The sequence below is a fragment of the Falco rusticolus genome, chromosome 7 (assembly GCF_015220075.1).
Source record: "Falco rusticolus isolate bFalRus1 chromosome 7, bFalRus1.pri, whole genome shotgun sequence".
NCBI lineage: Eukaryota > Metazoa > Chordata > Aves > Falconiformes > Falconidae > Falco > Falco rusticolus.
In genome coordinates, this window is record NC_051193.1 from 35704579 (window position 1) to 35726543 (window position 21965).

A 21965-nucleotide genomic window follows, 5' to 3' on the forward strand; every position below is an offset into this window, starting at 1 on the left:
GTGGCCGGTGACGTCGCAGGCAGGTTGCTCGCCGATTGGCTACGGCCTTTGGCGGGGGGCTCGTAGCGAGGGCGAGGGCGGTGTCGCGGCCCTGTCTGTGGGTGCTCTGAGGCGAGGTCCTGCCGGCCGCCGCCAAGGCCCCCGCGGGGGCGCTGGCTGTGGCGTGGCCGCTCCCGGCAGCGCTGGGGGGCTGCTAGGCCGCGGGCGGGGCGGGCCCGGCTGTCCCGCTCCCCCTCAACCGTTTCTCACGGCGGTGCTGCCGCTCGGCGCCCCGTGCCCAGGGCAGGCCGCGGTAGGCCCTGGCGGCGCCCTGCCCGTGGGACACGCCTGGCTTCCCGCTGGCTCCCCGCCGGTGATTTCCCTGTTTTCCCAGTGCCTCGCACAGTGGCTGCGGTGGAGTGGCTTCGTGGGAGGGGAGTATACGGAATGGTCTGAGGTCCCTCCAGTCAAAGGTCCTTATAGTCATGGTTCATTTCAGTAAGTTCGACTTAAAACTCTTGTCAGAGTGTTGCTTTAAATAAATGCTGCTCGAAAAGAACCTTCTTCTGCATTTGTTCTGTCGTCAGCATCCTCCCCTCTGTCGTCAGCCTCTCCTCCCCCGTGTTAACAGAGGGACCCTCCGTGATTCCTGTGTTCTTGTGTAACCCTCAACGCACCCGCCGCAGCCCTGCCTGACTGGGAGCTGGTAACAGTGACAGAGCCCAGGTACTCTTCTAGGCAGCTGTAGTGCTGAACTGTGAACTGTTGCCTTTTGTATCAAAAAGAATGTTTAATGTTGTTACAAGAAACTGGTTTGAATACTAAATTTTGCTTTTAGCTGATCAAAATGTATTTGACTGTCCAGCGTATGAATAGAGCTGGATCATCCCAAATTGTACATGCATGGGATCTTATTTTCTGTTGGGAAATGAAAAGCTAGTGTAAAGTGTGGCAGGGTAGAAATGACTATCCAACATCACAAGCTTCAACCCAGAGCAAAAGTACTATGCAGGATCACAAGCAATTAAAATTACTAGTAGTTCTTAACTGCAGTATTATTAGCTGAACTCTTAACAATATATTTAAACAGCCATCTGAGAAGACTTTTACCAGTGTGCCGAATCGCTGTTACTTTTCTAAGACAATTGATAAATACATTGTTAATACATGAAGAAAATCCTACAAACTTTTGACACTGAATGATGCTTTTTTGTTGTTGTTGCATTTATGTCAAAAAGCCGCTTTAAAATTACCTGATGTGCTGTTCAGCCCGGCGCTGTAATCAGGAAATGAATTGGGAGCAGTTTGACTTGAACCCTAAAGTAGTTGCTGCCCTTAAGAAAGGTAACTTAGTTTGCCAGTGTCTTACTAATAGATCTGTCGCCATAGTGTCTTCCTTTATGTAATTGTGTGTTTATGCATATAAGTATATAGATGTATACTAACATTTTAGAACTAATTATTTGATAAGCAAGTTTTTTGAGTAATTAGAATGGATAGCTTTTGCCCATGCTGCAATAATCATTTTCCGAACAATTTTATAGCGTTTGTTGGTACAAAGTAATAGTTGCCTGCTCAGCTTACAATAATGCAGGGTAGATAAACTTCAAGTAAATGAACAGTAGAAAGTGGAAAAAGTTTTACTGTTGTGTATAACACTGTAATCCAGCCAAAAGTATTTGTAAAAGTTCTTCTAATTTCAGCTGACATAAAATCAATAAAAGAGATTTTAAATCTTTCTGGAGCGGACTTGCAAAGATTGATGAAACTATCTAGTGCAGATATACAGTGCTTACTGAAAACAGTCTCTCATGCGCTGAGGAGAAACAGTATGCTTACAGGTAATCTGGTCAATACAAAAAAAAAGTTTTATTTAAGTCTTAAAATAATGTCACTGGGAGAAAATATGTTTTTGGCTCCTCGTTGACACAGTAACATGGCTTTTGAAAATGAAAAGGCAAGTGTTTTTATTAAACTATCCTAAGGACGGTTCCTCTGAGACCTTGAAAAGAGATGGAAGTGGGTGGGTGTCCTTCTTCAGGATCAAGCCTGCTTGAAATGGGACAAAATGATTCTCCAGTCTGAAAAACTTGATTAGAGGAACAGAATCTTTCCTTTTTCTTTCTCTCTCTCTCACTATTTTCCTTTTGGACTAAGACTTGTTGAAAAACTTAAAAAACTATATAAACTGATTCACTATAAACACCTTATTCCAAAATAAGCAGAAACTAATAGATCCTCCTGTACAAATGCTTCGTGGCAGCTCTGTACTTCAAAGTTATTTTCTTGTGATTTGCCTATTTCATCAGGCCTTAGCGAGATGCCTGCTATGCTGTTTCATAGTCTGCTATAGCTTTACATTTCTGCAATTGCTGTGCTTGAACCTTGCTGGCAGTATTTTCCCAGAGCATAGCTTTCCATAGAGACTCCTTAGAGGCAGAGAAAGGAAAAAAGTTTGAGAGGAAGAAAGGGCTCAGGGTAAACTATCAAGTATTGAACAGGCATTTAGTTAGTAGGCCCTGTGAGGGTGAGGAAAAGATGTGGGGAAGACCAGGCTGAATCAGAAAAATTTCCCATCAGCAAAGAAAGCATCCCTTGTAGATATAAACCTGGTATACAGCCTCTATTTTGTATCCTTGTGTGTCAGAAAGATACTGAATAAAACTTTTTTTTTTTTCCAACCCCCCCCCCCCCTCATGTTAAAAAAATCCTAAACCCTGCAGCTCTTCAGCTCTACCAAGATCATCTCACCTCCCAACACCAGAAGCTAAGCCTTGGATGTTCAGTACTAGATAACTTGCTAAAAGGTGGCATTCCTTTAGAGGGAATCACAGAACTTGCCGGGGAAAGTTCTGCTGGGAAGACTCAGATTAGCTTACAACTGTGCCTTTGTGTGCAGTATCCTTACAAGTATGGAGGATTAGAGTCTGGTAAGTACTGAAAAATAAATACTGATTAATTTGCCACTTGGAGGAATATATTGTCTTTGTAGATGCACATGTTCAGTGCATGTCTTGCCCTTCTGCAATAGCTTTAGTAGTAAGCTCGTTTAGTAATGATACTTTAGTACGCCTTGAAACAGACAAAAGCATGCTGTGCACATGCCTTGCATCACAGCATAATGCAATACAAAATTTGTGTTAAATTATGCTGTTGTTTACCTGCCTGCCACTGTGGGTTAAACTAGACATATGCAAACCATATATGAAAAACATTGCTGTCCTAAGTAGCTACTGACTCCTCAGGTAACAACCACAGCACAGCAGCTTGTCAGATAATTTTCCATAAACATCTTGGGATATATGGTATATATTCTTAGTTGGAGGTTTCAAATTTCAGAGAATGTTTGATGACAAGAATTATAGTGATTCGCAGAGTAAAATTGATGGAAATATAATTGAACAAAGTTAACATTTTTTTGTACCTGCAATTTTCCTGGCCTTGCCACAGTATACAGATTTGTTCTTTTATTTGAATATGGGGTTTTTAACCTATCACATTTCTCTAACTCCTGATTTTTTTAATTTTATTTTTAGTATTTTATGCAGCCTAAGCAAGGGAGGAAACTTGTGTCACTTCTCAGGATTTGGTGTCCTGGTAGTCTGCCTTAGGTGTGTGTTGGCTGTGATCTTGCTCTTCCTTCTGTGCAGCCCTGGGTTTAATTTGGCAGCTCAGTGGTTTGTTGTGGGGGAACTCAATTATTTCTTGTACTATATCCACCCATGTCGAAAAGTCATGGAATGTCCAAATGAAGATCTTGCTTAAAGGGCCTTAATTAGCCTGTGGCTTATATCACTTTGTTTTAAGTTACATCATTAGTCAGGGCAGAAGCAAATAGATTTTGTTCAATTCCTTTGTGTGTTGCTGCTAGCTACTGCAGATAGTTTGCAAATACATTTTTATTCATGCCCCAACACTTCTCCCTATTTATACCAGACTACAGTCTTCCTTGTAGGGCTACAAAATGGCAAAGTGTTTTCATTATTTCTGTTTGAATACGATTCTTGTTTCCTATGCACCTAGCACTTGGTGCTATTGCGATTGCTGTGTCGTGTCAGTGTTCTCCATCTACCTGCTCCTAAGAGTTTCATGAAAGGTGGGATAGAATGCCAATCATATCGATGATCCTGTGAGAGGATCAGAGTGTTTTGGAAGGGGTGAGAGGACAGAAGTTCTGACAATCTAGAAGGTAGAGAAGGGAGAATTATCCTGCTGCTGGAATTGGAGAGCAAAGGGAGTAGTGGAATCCTAATTCTTGCAGTTCTTTACTCTCAGGGTGGTATTTTGCCATATGTTAGACTGCATACAGTCATAGCAGCAGATTCTGTTTGCATAGCATTTAGAAAATGAAACTTGGTTTCTCTGCAGTCAATAATTAAGGGTTGCCTAAAGAATAGTAAAGGTTGTGTTGAGTTACGAGAAATACAGGAATTAAAAGCTTATGTTAAGTATGAGGAGTTTTAGTCTTTAGGCAACTTGATGAGAACAACAATGCTTAGTAACTATCACAGAAGTCTAGCACTACCAATAGAAGATCAATCTCGGTGCTAAAACTTTGCTACTGATTTAAAGTTATGGTGGATTGGCGGATTTTTTTGTGTGGTTGTTTTAGTGCTGGAAACTTCCTGTTCTTTTGATGGTGATGTTGAAATACATTTCTTTAGACAGTATAGATTTATTGTGTATTTACTTCATTTGACTTAGTGCTAATCTTGTTTACAATTCTCAGTGCTGGGAGGTTGGCAGCAAACAAAGAAATTAGGACATCCTTTGCCTGCAGGTTATCTGTCTACCATTCTAAGAGTGTCAGTTATGGCCAACCACAAGTTGGCTGAATTTATTTTATATGCAGATACTCAAAAGTAATACATGCATATAGTGTGAATGCATTCATAACCATATTAGAATTCTGAACTAGAAAAAAAAAAGGTTTTCTACTGAATCTTAGTAACAGGCTGGTATGATGCATGACAGTTTGTAGGAATCAAGATTTGTCCTTTGAGGGTGGGGTTTTTTAGTGTTTTGGTTTGGTTTTTAATTTTATTTGTTTGGCTTTGGGGTGGTTTTTGGTCAACAACCAGCATAGCACTTTTATCAGCCTAAATAAAAGTGAAGCACTGGGATTTGATGAAATAGCTGATTTCTGTTTGTTTTTTGTGGACCTGTGAGGAAAGACGCTTATATGATCACTGAGGACAACTGACTTCTTAAAAGAGTGTCTCTCCACTGTTTTCCCAAAAGTGGTAACTACCCTGACTCTTGACTTGTTAACAGCTTCCTAATAAACTACAAATAGCATGATGCTTGTACTAGTCTCCTCTTTTTATTTAGGTTATGACAATTCATTTATCTTTACAGATATGTGAATATTAAGTGTATTTGCCTCATAATTAGGTATTGGTCTTTAATACTGGGTTTAGTTGTTTGTCAGTCTCTTCTAGCCCTTGTCACTTGGCTATGAAGCAGCTCCTGTGTTTTTAGTGCATGGGTGCGTATTCTCCCTAATCAAAAGTTTTACTGTGGTTCAAACTGAAGAGCACAAACAAAAGCTGAAGAGGCTTGATGAAGGTCTGGTGGGAGAGAGTGCTGGTCTCATTGTACCATGAAACTCAAATTTTAAGCCGGGGCAAAGTTACTCTGATAAATTTTATATGGCTTAACTCTCTTAAAGTTCAAGATTAAAATTACGCAATTGTTTTGTGAAATGAGCAGAACTCAAAGGGGAAAAAAATCCACAAACTTGTGCCACTTTGTATTTTTGAGAAATCACAAATGGACCAGTTAGGTACTCGGAGTACAATATCTGCTGTAGTCAATTTATCTGGTGTCGAAAAAGCATTACAGCAGAGCAGAAAATAGGCAGGTGACTGCTGATATTTACAAAACTAAACTGGGGCAGAAATAGCCAGTCTGTGAAGCAGAACTGTGCTTAAGAAGGAATTAATCTTCAATTTTTTATTACTTTTTTTCAGTGTTTCACTGTTCTTATTACTGTAATGAAATAACCTGCAAAAAAAATATCTTTAAAATTCTGCAGTTCTTTTTCTCCAGATAAGTTAATTTTGGAAAAAAGCATTTTTTTCAGTAGGTTTTCTGTTTTGAAATGTCTTGAATGTTACAATATCTCAGGATCAAAATACATTTCTCGATCTATCTAATGTAAATCTGCATTCAGAGAAAAAAAACAAACCCACCAACCATGAAATCTAAAGTAATGGACATTCCATCCTTTTTAAGTAAACCAAGGAGAAGACAAGGGACATACTCCTTAAGGCAGGTTGGATTTTTGGAAAGCAGATGATTCGTCTGCAAGCCAGCATTCATGGTAAAGAAAACTTTGTCTTTCAGAATTAGGCAATATTGTGTGGAAGACAATCGGCTGTGAATAAGAATGGTAGGTGAGAAGTCCAGAATGTTTTGCTTCAGGAACTATTATCACAAGTTGGCATAGCTTTTGTTACTATGAAATTCAAAAACCACGCGGGCTTAAGGAAGCTGTATATCTTGGTGGGTTTTCTTTATTTCTTTGTTTGTTTACTTGGTTTTGAATTTGCATCATTATGACTTTCAGTGTTGTGGTATAAGTGCTGCAAGGCATAATTGGTTTGTCTGAGTGAGTACTGGTATTAGTTATACGTAATGTCAAATCTGTGGTTAGAAATTTTTCTTGACTTACTGTCTCTGTAGAAATCATGAAACTGAAAATCTGATTAGGAATGCATGAACTGCCCTTAGTAAAAATACTCACCTGCCTATTTGATACTCAGTCATTGTCAAGTTGGAGAGTGAGGTGAAAATTAGTGCAATTAGGAGAAATTAACCTGGGGAAATAGTCAAGAAAGTTAAGGTTCACCTAATTAACTGTTTCATAATTAGCTATTTAAAAAGTCTTCAGCAGTTAAGTGATATAATTAATAGTTTACTGTTTTCCTCACTTGAGCTTCATACAAATTCAGATAGTATTCAACAGGCTACTGGTGTCACTGTAAACTTAATGGATACAAGTAACTGTGGACTCTGTTTTTTCTTCTTTTATTTTCCTTCTTTGCTGATGAACATTTGTGTATGTGTTCATTTGTGTCTACTGGTATTGCGTATGACTTCAGTAATTGTAATTACCGAAGACAGCATTTATACCCACAGTTTAAATTTCAGAATTCTATCTACTCAAATGCTAGGAAAAAAGTGGAAGTACAGAAAATATTCGTGGTTCAGCTTCTTAGGTTTTTTGTGTGTTGTAGTTCAGGGATCATGATCAGATCATGACTGCTCTGATCACTGATGCTTTATTGTAGCCCTTATTTACTGTCAAATATTGTAAACTGCTAACAACCCTCATTCCGTCTGACATAAATATATACGTAATGGAACTGGGGAATTAAGAATGGAGAATGAATCTTCTCGTAATAAATGCTATTGGCTGCCAGGGCCAAGGGGAGTTAAAAGAAGCCAAAGTATAATTTGAACCTGTTATTAGGTAGAATGGAAATAGAAATTGCAGGAACATTTCAGTATCTCCTATGGAAGGCATAGATGATGCTGAAGTATTTTTCCAGGTGTTAATAATTGAGGAAGGTCTTTAATTCCCACCTGTCAAAGACAATTATTTTAATTAGTGGGCATAGGTAAATTGTTTTGCTTTGCCTGATAGCTTTTTGGTATTCAAAAATAAGACTGTATATCGGATAAATATTTTTTTGTTAAATTAAGTAGGGTGATTTATATAAGAATTTATAGTCAGGCTGGGGAGAATTAAACTAAAGATGCAAGCCTAGGCCTAAAGAAAATCAGGCCTAGGCTCAGGCTCACCTTTGCCTTGTATAGAAGATTATCAGAATTCAGAACCCCGTGTTCTACAAGTGTCCATCAGCAGAATATTTTTATTGATAAACTAACCATGAATTGTACTTGATCCACTCCTGAGATCTTTCAGTTTATGCTATTGGATATAGTTTCATTTTTTTTTTCCCGTGGAATATACTTGGATTGGATTTGGAAGTTGCATCTGGAAATGGGACTTCCCGCTCCCTGGGCAGCTGGCATAGGGGTAGACCAGTGGGGTGGAAACGTTCAGGATGTCTCATATTGCCAAGCACATTGGCTGCCAAGCTGCGTTAGCAGCTTCAGCCACTTTAGTGAGTGGACTTAATCCTTAGATGTAACCCTATAAGTATTAGCTGCTAATTCTGTCTAGTTCTGCAATAACTAACAATTTTTATTAAAGAAAATACTGTGCATATTTTCTTTCCCAGCATCTTTGATGTGTATGGTTAATTTTGTCTGCAATAATGCATACTTACTAACCAGAAACCGCAGTAAAAATATATAGACATCACTCACAGTAATGTGATTGAAGTATAATACTTTCTATCTAATCTACTATTTTCAGGAAGAGTTAATTGGACTGAGATTGGATGAGTGATCCTCTTTAAACTGGCTTACAAAATTGTGGCAATGAGTACCCTCCATATGTAAATTTAAACCCAAGAAATTTGAAAACAGTGAGTGAAATTAATCAAAATACTAATTGTATGGTTTGGGCTGGGATAGTTCATTTTCTTCACAGTATAGTGCTTTGGTTTGGATTTCCAACCAAAACAAGCAAACTGTGCAGTATCACTGTTAGTGGGTTGGATAAATTACAATACTCACAGTCATCCAGGTTAGGTGGTCAGGTGGCTCTGCAGCTGTGCAAAATGTGTCAGCTAATAGAGAGTACAAAAATCCAATTGTGTCAACAGGCATCAAAAAAAGGACCGGGCCACTACAGGAAAGTCATAGGAGTGGCTTTTTGTTTCTCATCATTGATTCAATATGGCTGCAAAAAAGTAGCATGAATTTCCAGGTGCATATGTCTAGCTTTTGAGTGCATAATGTGTTGTTTTATTTTTGTGCTGATAGGAAGATTTTGCATGTGATAGCCCTATTGTAATAACGGAATTGGTTTCCTTGACTATAGGAGCTGTCTACATTTGTACAGAAGATATATTCCCAAGTAAGCGTTTGCAACAACTTATAGAACAACAACGTAAGATGCGTACGGATGTTCCAGCTGAAATCATACAAAAGATCAAATTTGGAAACAGTATTTTTGTTGAGCATGCAGCAGACCTAGTAAGTATTAGCACAAATTAAAAATGCATAGTCGTTACACTATAATCCAGTAACCGCAGGCTTTTTCTGATACAAGAGACCTTTCAAAAAGCTAAGAGTCAACTAAGATCTGTTACAAATACTAGTTAACCTCTGCAATTTGCTGTTAAAGAACTGTCGATTGTAGGGGTTTATTATGAAATATATTAAAAGATAAATATGAATTTTTTTTAGAATGAATTGTGGTGGATTTTTGTAGGTCATTATATTTATTAAAATGTAGTAGAGTTATTGCTACTAGTTTTACTGCAGCTTCTAGGGAGATCTTCATTGAATTTGGAGACAGGTTATAAATATATACGCAGAAGCTGGTGTGTATCCTGACTAACTTGCAACACCAAAGTTGTTAAAGACTCTTGATCAATATGGACTTGATGTAGCAGGTATGTATTTTGCTGTTAATATGTCATTAATGGAACAGCAGCATAGACTTCTGGCTTGAATATTCAGTGCTGGTGTCGACCTCTCAGTGTTTCAGTGAGAACCATTCCTGCAATGTGGGAGCCGTTTAGGATCACAGTATTGCATTCTTGAGCTTTCAAAATGTTGGTAAATAACTGATTTAAGTCAGAGTTGCAGATAACTGTACACTGCAGTTCGGTCTCTTTATTTTTATTTCAGGTAAAACCACAAGAGATTTGCAAAAAATGCTTACTAGTGAGACTTAAAGACACAAACTCACTTTACGATTAGAAACTCTCAGCTTGTTTCAGCAGTGATATCTGTAGTTACTATCTTGATTTTTACAGATCACTCTGAACTGTTTTAATGCTGGCTGTTTGTATTTTGCGGTAGGATACCTTTCACAACTGCATTACTAAAAGGATTTCCCTCCTGCTCACAAGAGGCATGGTGCGGCTGGTGATCATAGACTCTCTTGCTGCTTTGTTTCGATGTGAATTTGGAGCTTCAGATTCTGTTACGAAGGCTCGGTATTTGCAGACATTTGGAGCACAGCTTCACAGTTTAAGCACTAGATTCAGGACTCCAATACTGTGCATTAATCAGGTAGGACATCCAAATTGCCCCTCATTTTATAGGGACCATTTAAGAAATGGCTGGAGTGGGGGAGGGAAATCTGTGTATGCAGATTTCTTAGTGTTGCATTTAACACTGTTAACTGAGTATCAATGACTGATGGAAACTGAAGCTTCCTTAAACTGATGTACTTTAGTAAATTTAACTTCTCTAAACTTTGCGAATATCATTTAGGCTTTTATAGACTGTTAATATTCTCAAAGGTTGTCCATTAAAGCTAATGAAAATAGGTACCTACAGCAACTGCACAAAGCATCAAACTAAAATAATAGAGTTCTTTCTTAACACTAGCTTCAAATGCCATTGCCAGCCCAATTGCGCTGGGAACTCTGCATGCACACTGATATTCCACATATACAGGAGGCCATGAATGACCCGGGACTTTGCATTTTTGTGAAGCTCAGCATCTTTGCCTTACTGCTGAAATTACTAAAGCATTAGAATGCATGCAGGCTGACTTGAGCTCAACCAAAAAAAGGCCAGAAATGATACTAGTCAAAAAGAATATTCTTTTGAGAAAACTAAACAAGACCCTACTTCCATCCTGTAGAAGTGGCATGCCACTGCTCTTGGTCTAATCACAAAAGGGGTGAGTAAATGCACAGGCAGGCCACTGTCAGAAAACTTCCTTTCCAGAAGGCACTTCAATCAACTAAGTAAGTACTCAGCCTGGAGGTTTCCTTCTCAAAGCAGAAGAAAAGGAGTAGGGAGAAAAGTTGAATTTGAGTCACAAACAAGAAGGGGTTTATGTCGGGAAGAAAGATGTTTCTAGAACATCAAGTCAGCTGTTACTTGTTTGATTTCTGTTCCCTGGGAGGAGTTCTGGGACTACAGAATGGGCAGTGTGTAAAGCCTTACACTTACTACCAGCACTGGAAGGGAGTGTATTGGAATTCACACGTAGCAGTAATATGAACAGCTTTCAGGCGTTCAGTGTTTTACTTGCACTAAGATTCCCATTAAGATTCAGTAGAATTTAAGCTTCAGCCTTGAATTACTCCTGATTTCTTAACCAACTTTTTCTTACGTAGTCTTTCATAGGGTCAGCTAGCTTTTAAGGAAAACTGACAGTTCCTTTAACTGCTTTCTGAATTTTGGTATTAGAGACAATTCGTTCTCCCTGGGAAGCATGGTTTGGATTTTACTCTTTGAGCCAAGGTTTGTGTGTTTCAGCATTTACACTGTCAAGCCAACCACTGGATTCAAGTTCCTTGGATTCAAGTTTCTGGGATACTCCAAGTACGGGCATTTGGAAAAGGTTATCTGCCTTTTTCCTAGGGGTTCTGAGGACCCATCTAGCTAGCAAAAGATCAGATTTAAGGGTAAGACATGTCTAGACGTACCCAGCCTCTGCCTTGGAATGGTTCAGCACCAGAGGGAAAAAAGTAATTTAAGGGAGCTTCTTAAATCTGCCTTCCCATGATGAGGGTCTTACATTGGTGCTGGCTCACAGATGCAGTCAGTGCCGGACATGGAATGACAACAGTCTGACCATGTGCTGACAGAGGGTCCTTCAAGACTGTATCCTAATGGAAGGAGACTCATTACATCAGGTCTGTAGCTACAGAAATAAACTGTGGATATAATAACACTAAGAAAGCTTATGGCTGTAAATTAATCCATTATGTACATTCTATGTAGAGAAGTACCTAGAACTTAATTGGTTGTACTTTGTGAAGAACTTGTGTGGAAGAATTATGACATTAAAAGACAACAGAGGGAGTGGAGAGGTGTGGATTTTTCTGGGCTGTAGTCAAACTGCTCCATTAAGCAGGCCTTCGAAGGGGGTGAAATCATTGAGGACACCTTTTGGAGATTTGGATGTCAGTACCTTTTATGTATAGCTACAGCACTGGAAGAGTTTTGTGTGGTTCTGGCTTTTTTGTTTGGTTTTTTTAAACAAATTAAGTATCTACTAGTAGTTAAATTCATATAAGCTGTAGCTAGCTAAATAGGTGTAGCGCTGTGGAATAAGGTTATAATTCACAACTCCCTTCTCACTTGCCTTGAAAGAGTACATGTTTTCTAACTTGGCTTAGTATGTGATCCAATAAATTGGATTTTCTATAGGCTTTGTTCCCTTCCCTGCCCTTCTGCTTGCTAAAAACAAATGCAGGGCTACAGATCAACTTCAAACATTGTTGTTCTGCTTTAGGTGACCGATGCAGTGAGCGAGTTGGAAGCTGCTCAGGGCAGTTGCAGGTAAGTCATCCACAACAGAACTGTCACGATGTCATACACAGCAGCATTTAACCGTTTTTTTTTTCTCTTTTTAACTCCAGTATAAACTACCAGAGTGTGTTAGGAGCACTAGCGCATTTAGCCAGCAATGTTGTATTTGCTGATATTGGCAATAACTGATGTGCGTGAAGTGGAAGAAACTGTCATATACACTTACACGATAATCCCTAATCAGCAAGTTAGGGGGAAGATTACCTGGAGTTAATGGCTGGCACTTGCTTACTTACACAAGAGTATTTTTGCATCTCTTCTTGCCTCTTGATATAACTGAGTGCATTTTCTGCCCGATTAAAAAAATACAGTAACCAAACCTTATCAGTTGGTTTTGTTAGTTGCTTAAGAAAAATACCTTCTGACACCAAGGTATTAACAGGATCGAAACATACTTACTTGTTGTTTGAATCTCGGTTTACTAGATAAGCTAGGTGCTACATAAATTGTGTTTTTGTGAGAAGTTAGTTACATCTTCCAGATACAGAAACTGACATGGAACAAGGATAAGGTTCGATTTTTATTCCCCCCTTGTTATCTTGTAATTCTCTTACTGGAGAGATGGCACTTTTTCCAGGAAGAAAAATGGGTTTAAATTTAGTGTTTAAAGTAATACTTATGCAGTATTATATCTAGCCAACGTTTCTAAATATACCTTTGAGTGGAATCCAGGGCCAGCAGTTACACATTTCAAATACTTGAAGCTCAACCATCTTTCTGTTGTTACTGTCCTGTCACAAGAGTGGGCCCACCAAGGCAGAGGCAGGTATTCACCATGGTTGTAGTTGGAAAAATGAATGAATTGTTCTGTGTAGAAGCACTTTGCTATAGAGAGAACCTGGAGTATAGTTTTGTGCGTACACCCTGTAATCTCTGTCTTGAAAGACACAGTTTTAAATACAGCAAACAACATTAAATATAGAGAAAGAGCAGATAATTTCTTTCAGTGTAATCTTGTTACAACAGAAGTGAAGATATTTCATATTAAACTCACACATGCAGAAATTTGTAATGTTTTCTTTATAGTGTAGCGGATAACAAAGCCTATCCAGCACTTGGAATAACCTGGGCAAATCAGCTGCTAATGAGACTGATGGTCAGCCGAGTACCGCAGCCTGAGCGATCACCTGGAGCGGCATCACACCACAGTGGAAGTGTGAGGACTCTCAGAGTAGTTTTTGCTCCTCATCTCCCTCCATCCTTTCGCTACTATACAGTAAAATTGGAAGGTGTAAAAGGAATAAAATAAATCCTTTGCATAGTAAAGTATCCTGCTCCAAAAAAAAATTAACACTACTTTTGTTTCAGGAAGAATTACTAGTAAAATGAAATTCTTCCTAGAGGAGAGAAACGGATCCTGAAATGCACAGACAGTGATACAACTACAGTAAGCCTTGCTTACGCTGTGAAAGATGATTTTTTTTTTTTAATACTTGGATATATGTTTATCAGCTTTTCCTTGTGAGAAAAGTATTCTGAAGGAGGAGACGGCAGCTGTGTACCCACTCTGTTTCCAGACACAAAGGGACCTAAACTCGACCAGTTAACTTTGCTTGCTGGTGTTTCTGGGCCTCATGCTGCCATTAAGTATAGCCCTTCTTCTATCTGTAGGGCCTCAGAAATAACACAAAGCAGCTATCCCATTTTTTTAAACTACTTATTATTGGGATTAAAAAAAACTCCAGAAAGATACTTGATTTTAACATCTTACTGTAAAGAGTTAAAATTGTACTGCTTTCTGTACTACACAGGCACATCTAGCTTCATAGAACTTCTACAGATTTTTTCAAGATTTTTTTTTGGTCTTTTCCACTCTTTTTCTGCTTTCCAGTCCCCTCCCCTTATAGCAGAAGCCTCTTCAGCATCTTCCACTTAAAAAATAACAAACCACATACCTCCATCCCCTTGTTTGCTAATTGCTGAAGCGGTGTAACCAGGTCCTTTCAGAACAAGGGCCCCGTTCTTGTTCTTCCTGGTACTCGGCCCTGCTCTGTTTTTACTGGACCTGGACAGCATTCTCCATCAGCTTCTGGATCGCTGCCTCTAGTACCTTGTCCTTGCTGCTGGGCTTTTAACGGAATTAGGCTTCTGAAGGGCACCTCGAGCTGTTTTCATCCAGCCATAGAGCTATTACTCTCCTCAGGTTTTTGTTGACGACGCTTTTTTCTTCCCATCTTTACACTATTTCTCATGTTTTTCTGTTGTCCTCAGGCTACTGCTATGACTTCTGCTTTTTCTAGTCATTGCTGAACTCAATGTGAAAGCAAGCTAGAGGAAGTTATTTAGGTGCATTTTCTAAAGGACTTAGACCTTATTGGGCCTAGGCTATGTAGATGCTGCTCATACCAGTGTACGCTGCTCACTTGTATCACGTACTTGTTACGCTTTCAGATTTCCCCCTTCCGCCTGCCTCCCCAGGTTGCCCAAAGCAGCAGCCTACCGGGTCTCACATTTGTCTGTGCAGTTACATCGCTCAGTTCTGTCTTTTGGCAAATGAGAACCTTTTGTTCTCTGTAGTTTAAAACAATACGGTCTCTTCCATAAATACAAGTTCAGAGGAATGACTGTCACTTGGCCAAAGGCAAGTCCAGAGACATTCCTTTTGTGTTCTTCAGGTACACTATGTAAGGGAAATAGCCACCTCTGCCTTTCCCCAGTCATACCTGTTTAAGGGTGCAGCAGCCATCTCCATGTGGAAGCGTGCAGCTGGGTAGCAGAAAGGAAAAGTGTGTAGCAGACATGGGGTCAGGTGGAACTCTCTGGCAGCAGGAAGAGTTCTCTGAGCACAACAGAGCATATGACACAAGGAAGAGACCCAGGAAGACAGGGACTCCGTGACTGCCACCGGGAAGTTCTGGATGAGAACAGGCACAGTCGTGGCTTGAAGCTGAAGGAAGGAAACGCTAAGCAAGCAGAAAGAAGGATGAGTTTATTTCAGTGCGTTCTGCAATCCCTTCAGTCATCTACAGGGACTTGTGCAAATAGCATAAATTGTCTCTAAATCTCTTTCCTAAATTGTCTTAATTCCCTGTATTTGAAAATGACTGTTCTCTGGTATTTAGTAAAATCCAACCATGAAGCTTAGAAATCTTTGTGTACTCTGGCCAAGGAAAAAGTGAGTGCTACAGCTCAGAGGCATGGCTACCTCAGTCCTCAAATCCTTCTGTTCCATGCCTCTTTCCTAACTATTTTACTGGCCATAGATTAATACAGCACAAGTAACATTCAAGTTACTCTCTTCCATTCTTGGCCTGTGTATCTGGGACAAGAACTTTAGCCAGTGTATTGCTCATCCTATTGCGTGAATTTGATTTAGAAAAAAAAAAAGCCACAGACAGATGTAACTGATTAACAGGCATCAGTCAACCTCTACCTGGACATGCATTTACTGAGGAGCCTCACGGAAGCCCAGGCTCCAGCCCCAGGAACTGGCCTCTCTGTGCACCACGTTCATGGATACGCGGCTCAAGGCTCAGTTGCGTAGTATTTTGATGAACATCTCTTCTTGCAACCTGACCGCCTGCAGGAATGAGACAGACATGTTAAACGTCACAGATGGGTCTGTAACCAAAGCCCCAGGTTACCTGGTAAAGAACACTTTTACCACCAAATTTAAGTAACATCTAAGTAAGTCCTGTCATCACTCACGCTGGTAACTTACTTAGCTTTCCAGCTGGAGGTTTAAAGCTGAGTGAGAACACATTACAGTGTGCTTCCTGGCGCATCATCACATGCGCACACCTTTAACCTCCAAAATACAACTGAGCCCAGGCTTACGTCAGTCGCTCGCAGCAGCTGAACGTCCCTCTGCAGTGTCTACCACTTTCTCCAGTTACTTACACCCCCAGTCAGAAATCTGTAGGGCAGCTCTGGGGCTGCAAACCCTCACAAAGACTGAACAAAGCATCTGCCATCTGCAAAGCCTTGTGTCAAAAGCGTTGAAACATGCTTAAGTTTCAATAAATGCAATTTAAGAACCTTCCCTTTATACAGCTTTATTCATCTTTGGATTTCACAACTGAGAGTTGCTTCTATACAGGAAAAAAATGGAAGTAATTTTTACAAAGAAAATTTACATTCTAGAATGTATTAAGTGTATCACCTTTATCTTGTAAGATTATGTTTAAATATTTTTCTACACTTTGAAAAAAAACATTAAATGACACTTGAGAAACTTTTAAACAGTTTCAAATTAATCTACAGATCCATGATGTATTTAGAGAGGCCTTTTTCAGAAGAAGGATCGTGTAGGGTTCTGGAAACGCTGCTATGGAAAAGTTGAACCAAATTACCAAATTAATTTGTGCTTGGTAAAGATAAAAATTTACATGACTGACCTATTAACAAAACAGATGTAGCAAAACACGTTAAAAAATTCTCATTACAAGTTTCTTGATGAAAACAAGTGAATTACCACTATTTGTTACAAACAACATTTGTGGAAGTTTATTTTCAACAAAGTTTTATGGGGCAAGAAAACCAGGCAAACTCTGAATGGGGTTTTGTCCATAGCTGTGACCAGCAGTAACTACACATGGAGAGCAAAATGCAGCATTTTAAATCCAATCTTGGAAGGTTTATTAGTTTTTTAAAATCAAACATGAAATCCACAGATCAGAGGGGGGCAGTGGTTTTCTGTTTTGCTGTTACTGGGTTTGGGGCTTGTTTTGTTAAACCAGGTCCTAGAAAGGAGAAAATACCATTCCCGATTGGAAGGAACTCATCTGGCTTAATTATATACTGTAGCCTCCCACCACTACTGTGTAATGCTTCTACTACAGAATTTAAAACTAAAGACTCAAAAACCTTCCATGCTTGAATTGAGACTAAATACAGGGAGCCTACCGATAGATCTGCTTTTTAGAACTACTTGGCTATGCTTGTTCCAAGCTGTATACAATTTCTAGTCTCTCTTGTGTGCCAGCACAACCGCTACAGCAGCTTTGAGCTTCCTGATGTAGCTGGAGCATTAAATGAACTTCCAACTAGGGTTCTCTGTAATCTTTCGTATTTAAAAGTAGCCATAGCTAAAGAACAGTTTCACAATTTCACCATGAGCATAAGCATCTTCCCAACCTGACCTCTGTCAGATGGTGGCACTGTGTTTTGCTTCTTGTTTTGTCATTTCAGGCTTTTTTTAAAAAGCTACTGACCTTGGCTGTTCAGTGTACTGAGACGACTGCAAATGGTTTGGGAGAAAAAAAAACAATCAAATTTAGATATTCAAGATTTCCCTCAATTCTAAACTATTCTAAAAAACAAACAAACAAAACCAAAACAGAACACAAAACCAAAAGCCATCGTTTACACCAATACTTCAATAACTCTGTGACAATGTAAAGTTGCTATAATAAAACTGTAAACTTCACAGCATCACATCTTTTAACATTTATTCTCTCAGCACAGGCTAACATTACCAAAAACGCAATTCTTTTAGCAGCTTTCAGACAAAATACATGACCTGCATAACAAAAACTAAAGTAACTTGAACTCATCAAGTATTGTAAACACACTTTCAACAAAGCACCGCACACCCCTTTTTCTATGTATTTACAACAGAACCACACCGTTTTCAAAATTACTGGATTCAAATGGTACAATTTCAGCACACATACTTCTCAAAACTACTTTAATTTACTACCATTCAGGAGGGCTTGGGGGGATGGGGGGAGCTGTTTTAAAAAAGGGTACAAACTAGGTAACACATCCAGTTGTTTTTCCATTGTTTAAGTGCTATGTCCCATCACTGCAGTACTGCAAGCACAAACATCACAGCAATAGTTCAGTTATTCCTCTAAGAGAGGAACAAATGGTGAAACAGTTCCATCTTACAATCATATTTAACAAGATCTAAACTCAAGACCAAATATTGCCAATATTCCTAAAGATTAGCACACAACCAGACAAGACGGAAGGGCAACAGGCACCTTTCTAGCAGTAATGATTCCATGTCTGATTCGTCCCACATCCTACTGCGTACCCCAGAACTAGCCACTGTTCACAGGAGAATCTAGAGGAACTGGCCTAAACTGGAGTCCTCGTTATGTTTTTAATGAAGTTCACCCTTACAGTTCTGGGCAAGGACAACAATGGTAGATTAAAAACAAAACAGCACTACCAAGGTTGCAGTTTTTCTAACAAGATGTCTGTCAGTTTTGAAGGTCTTTTCTCATTTTCTGTTTTGTCAGAGCCGTTGATCTAGTTTGGTGTTGAAGACATCCAAGAATTACGCAATTGGGTGTTCTGGTTTTATACATCATGCAGACTGTTAGCTACAACCGGAACTGAGGAAATCTAGAAAGAAAATCTTACGTAAAAGCAAACTGAGAAGCCCACCCAAAACTGAAATGTATACAGACATGTCCTGACAGTAATTCATTCATGATTCACACACAAGTAATGTTGACCTTAACTTGGTTTTTATACAAGTGCTTCACAAACTGCAAACCAGCCCATTGGCTCATTCTCGGGGATTTATGGATTAGAGAAGTCTCGAAGTTTCTTCTCTGAAAAAAATGAACCTTGTAAATGTAAGAATTGTTTAATAAGCAGTAGCTCAACAACTTAATCTTCCAACACACTTTAAAATATATAAAAGTTTAACACATTTAAAAGCACAGTACTAGTAATGCCACCAACCGTAAGATACTGAACGAGAAAGCTCCCTCACTGTCACCATCAACATACCATGGTCTTGCATTTTAAAACTTAATGTACATTGTAATTTGGCATGGTTAAATATTGTATTGCTATTTACACAAGTTCTCTCTCTTCCCCCCCCCTTTTTTTTTTGAGAGAGAGAGAGAAAGGCTGCAAAAATAATTTTCCTTTGAAGTTGAAAGATGAAATGTAGAAACCACATTCTTCAATGTCTTTTAAGTAAGTCCTTATTAACAAGATCAGTTCTGGGTCTAAATAGTTTTGTGGATTTTTTTGGAAGCCAGACTTTTACAACAGTCTCTTCAGTGAAACACTGAGCTCTGCAGAACTGCGTGCTGCAAGGTCCGCTGAGCCACCCCGGCAGCATGCTGGTGTGAAACAGGGTGACGGCAAGGGGTGTCTGCAGCAAGAGCTCCTCAGGCAGGGTTCTCCTGCCCTTCCCCCAGCCTGCCCGGCACCGGCACCCACCCTGGGTGCGCAGCCCGGGTGCAGAGCCAGCTCGCTCTGGCTTTGCGCAGAGAATTGAATTCACCAATGGGTGCACATAACATGTTTTGCTTTGGGGGCAGGGGGGAAGTATATATATTATGGATTTTTGTAATATAAAAAGCTCTTAATAAAAAGATTAAAACTCTAAGAGTCTACATTATATGAGTATATATTGTTAAGATAACTGAGCAACAATCTGTTCTTGCTCAAGTTCATTAATGAATTGCACTACTCTGTGCTAAAACTTCTACACATTAGCAGCATTGTATCTCACCGTTTCTAAACTGTCTTCATAGCAGGTATACCATATATGCAGCTTTCTTTAAAAAGATGCTAATAAGGTACCTCCTGGTAAACATAAGTTAAGTGCAATACACATACAACTTTTTGCATCAGTTACTGTAACCAACGTAAAACCAGATGCAAAACCAGTCAAATACTTCTACCAACTACTGATACTAATGACTCTTCGCCGCCTGTTCAAATACTAAAACTCGCTTACATTCCTGTGAGTTACCTCCAGTTGGCGCTAACCTTGAATGAATATTCCAGCTTTTCCCAAAGTTAATTTTGTTCGGCATTTTCCAACTCGCAACTATGACCACAAATACATTTGTATACACACTGGTTGCTTTTTTTTTTTTACTTTCTCATCCAGCTTCACATGAAGAAAAATTTTTACAAAAGATGAACAAAATTACAAGCTTTACAGAAAAGCAAGAGGAAACACTAGTGTCTATAAAAAACTTAATAATACACACTTAGTTCCAGCAGCAGTCCCGTATACTGACAGCATATATATTAACCATAAGTAGATTTAACATGGATGTGTAGTCAAACAAGTTGCTTGCCGCTTACGGCCATCTAGCGCTTCCGTTGGGGCCCTTTGGATTTGAGTGGTCCTCTGCACAGCAGCTACTCCCCAGCGTAACAGCCTAGTGTGTAGCTGCCCGCTTCTGCTGTCATCAGCTATTATGGAGAAAGGCAGGATTTGGAATCAGCATAAGGAAATGCTGGGGCACTCTCAGAAAACAGCGAATGGGATTGTGAATTCCAGCGGACAAGCAAGAAAGTCAACCTGAGGCTTGATGTTTCCCTAAGAGCAACAGCAGCTGCTCTGGGACAGCTGCAGTCCAACACGTCAGTGTTCTTCAACCATACAAAGTCAAGGTCAAAACGTTTCCCATTTCTCCTGAACTGTCCTACCTCCACTGATTACTGTGCCCTAAGACTTACATCAACAAGTATCAAAGTTACGGTCACAGGTATTGCTATTCGTGCTATCTATATGTAATGTAACCCCAACCCTCTCTTCCGTAAAATTTAATAGCTCAATCTAGTGGTTAAGTAAGCCGTGTCCCAAGTGCTGTTTCGCCAGCTAAGGTTTCTAACAATACAATAGTACGTGGTGCAAAGGAAAGCCCCACCAATACAGTATGCTCAATTTCAATTTATACAGTAATGCACATGAATTTTATCCTTTTCTCATTCCAGCACTGTGTGTATTTACTGCAACACATTTAATTTTGCCTGCATTTTCAAACATCATTGCATTTTGGTATGCTTTAAATATGTTTATATTTTTACATTTTTTTGGCTGCTGTAATACTTGGATCTATTGAAGAAATCAATGTAACCATGAATGGGAGCAGTGCAACGAGCAATATATATCTATATAGTTTTCCTTTAGAAGAAAATATCCACTAATGCCGTGTTTGAAATTGTCCCTATTTCGAAAAGTAAAACCAGCAGTCCATTGGAAAAAAAAACCAACAAAAATCTACAGACTAGGTGTTCCTATACATAATGATGAGGAACCAAAGCTTTGAAGGTCTCAGTGCTTCTTTATTCACAAAGGAATATTAGCTAGCTTCTGTCCAAGAATCTCAATGCGCCAAATCAGTATGACTGACACTCAGAGCTCTTGAGTCTGTCAGACAATTATTTCGTTCCTGTGTGAAGGGGAAAAAAAAAACAAACAAATAAATTAAGCAGATGTCCAGGTAGTTCAGCAAATAAACAAAATTACTAGTTTTAAAAAACAGGAACAAACGGGTACCGGGAACTACAGAGAACTGGCCTTGTTCATGGTGAGTAGGGGAGTACTTTTCCATACTCGAATAAACCTCTTTTTCCCCAGCCAGCAATACTGAAAAGATCTGTTGATATGTATACACACCCTTCACAATCCTGACCCAAGTCTTCCCAGAAATGCAAGAGCCCATCTATGGGAATTGCCATGAGTGTATACAGTTGGGAAACCACCGAAGTTCACAAAAAGTGAGAACTAACTTTGGTATCACAATGTGCACAGAAATTACTCTTCTGGAAGTCACATCAATTATATACTAAGGATCCACTTTAGGGGCACTTAAGGCATGGCATTTTGAAACCTTGGCATGGTTTCTGCAAAG

The 21965-nt window shown here is 39.4% G+C and overlaps 2 protein-coding genes across 9 annotated transcripts in view; one reads left to right on the forward strand and one right to left on the reverse strand.

The window, feature by feature from the left end:
* The first annotated feature begins 64 nt into the window (after nt 1-64).
* On the forward strand, nt 65-19665 carry XRCC3 (X-ray repair cross complementing 3). Of its 5 annotated transcripts, none has more exons than XR_005105347.1 (10): nt 65-477; nt 567-705; nt 1218-1323; nt 1683-1820; nt 2703-2909; nt 8939-9093; nt 9928-10140; nt 11344-11492; nt 12326-12372; nt 13429-13461. XR_005105347.1 is itself a non-coding variant. In XM_037394988.1 (10 exons), exons 3-10 carry the CDS (start codon nt 1236-1238, stop codon nt 15114-15116), a joined length of 1077 nt encoding a protein of 358 aa, XP_037250885.1. In that variant the 5' UTR covers nt 74-477; nt 567-705; nt 1218-1235; the 3' UTR covers nt 15117-19665. The 5 variants fall into 5 exon arrangements, 4 of the variants coding, with proteins under 4 accessions (XP_037250885.1, XP_037250888.1, XP_037250886.1 ...); XM_037394988.1 differs by lacking the exon at nt 11344-11492 and adding an exon at nt 15018-19665 and having other exon boundaries at nt 74-477; nt 13429-13558; XM_037394991.1 differs by lacking the exons at nt 1218-1323; nt 11344-11492 and adding an exon at nt 15018-19665 and having other exon boundaries at nt 75-477; nt 13429-13558.
* KLC1 (kinesin light chain 1) overlaps nt 17779-21965 on the reverse strand; it is a 49087-nt gene continuing 44900 nt past the window's right edge. For all 4 annotated transcript variants that reach the window (XM_037394983.1, XM_037394986.1, XM_037394985.1 and 1 more), the window contains one exon: nt 17779-21503. In XM_037394983.1, coding sequence (XP_037250880.1) covers nt 21438-21503 — 66 coding nt within the window. In that variant the 3' untranslated portion in view covers nt 17779-21437. The remainder of the gene's footprint in view (nt 21504-21965) is intronic.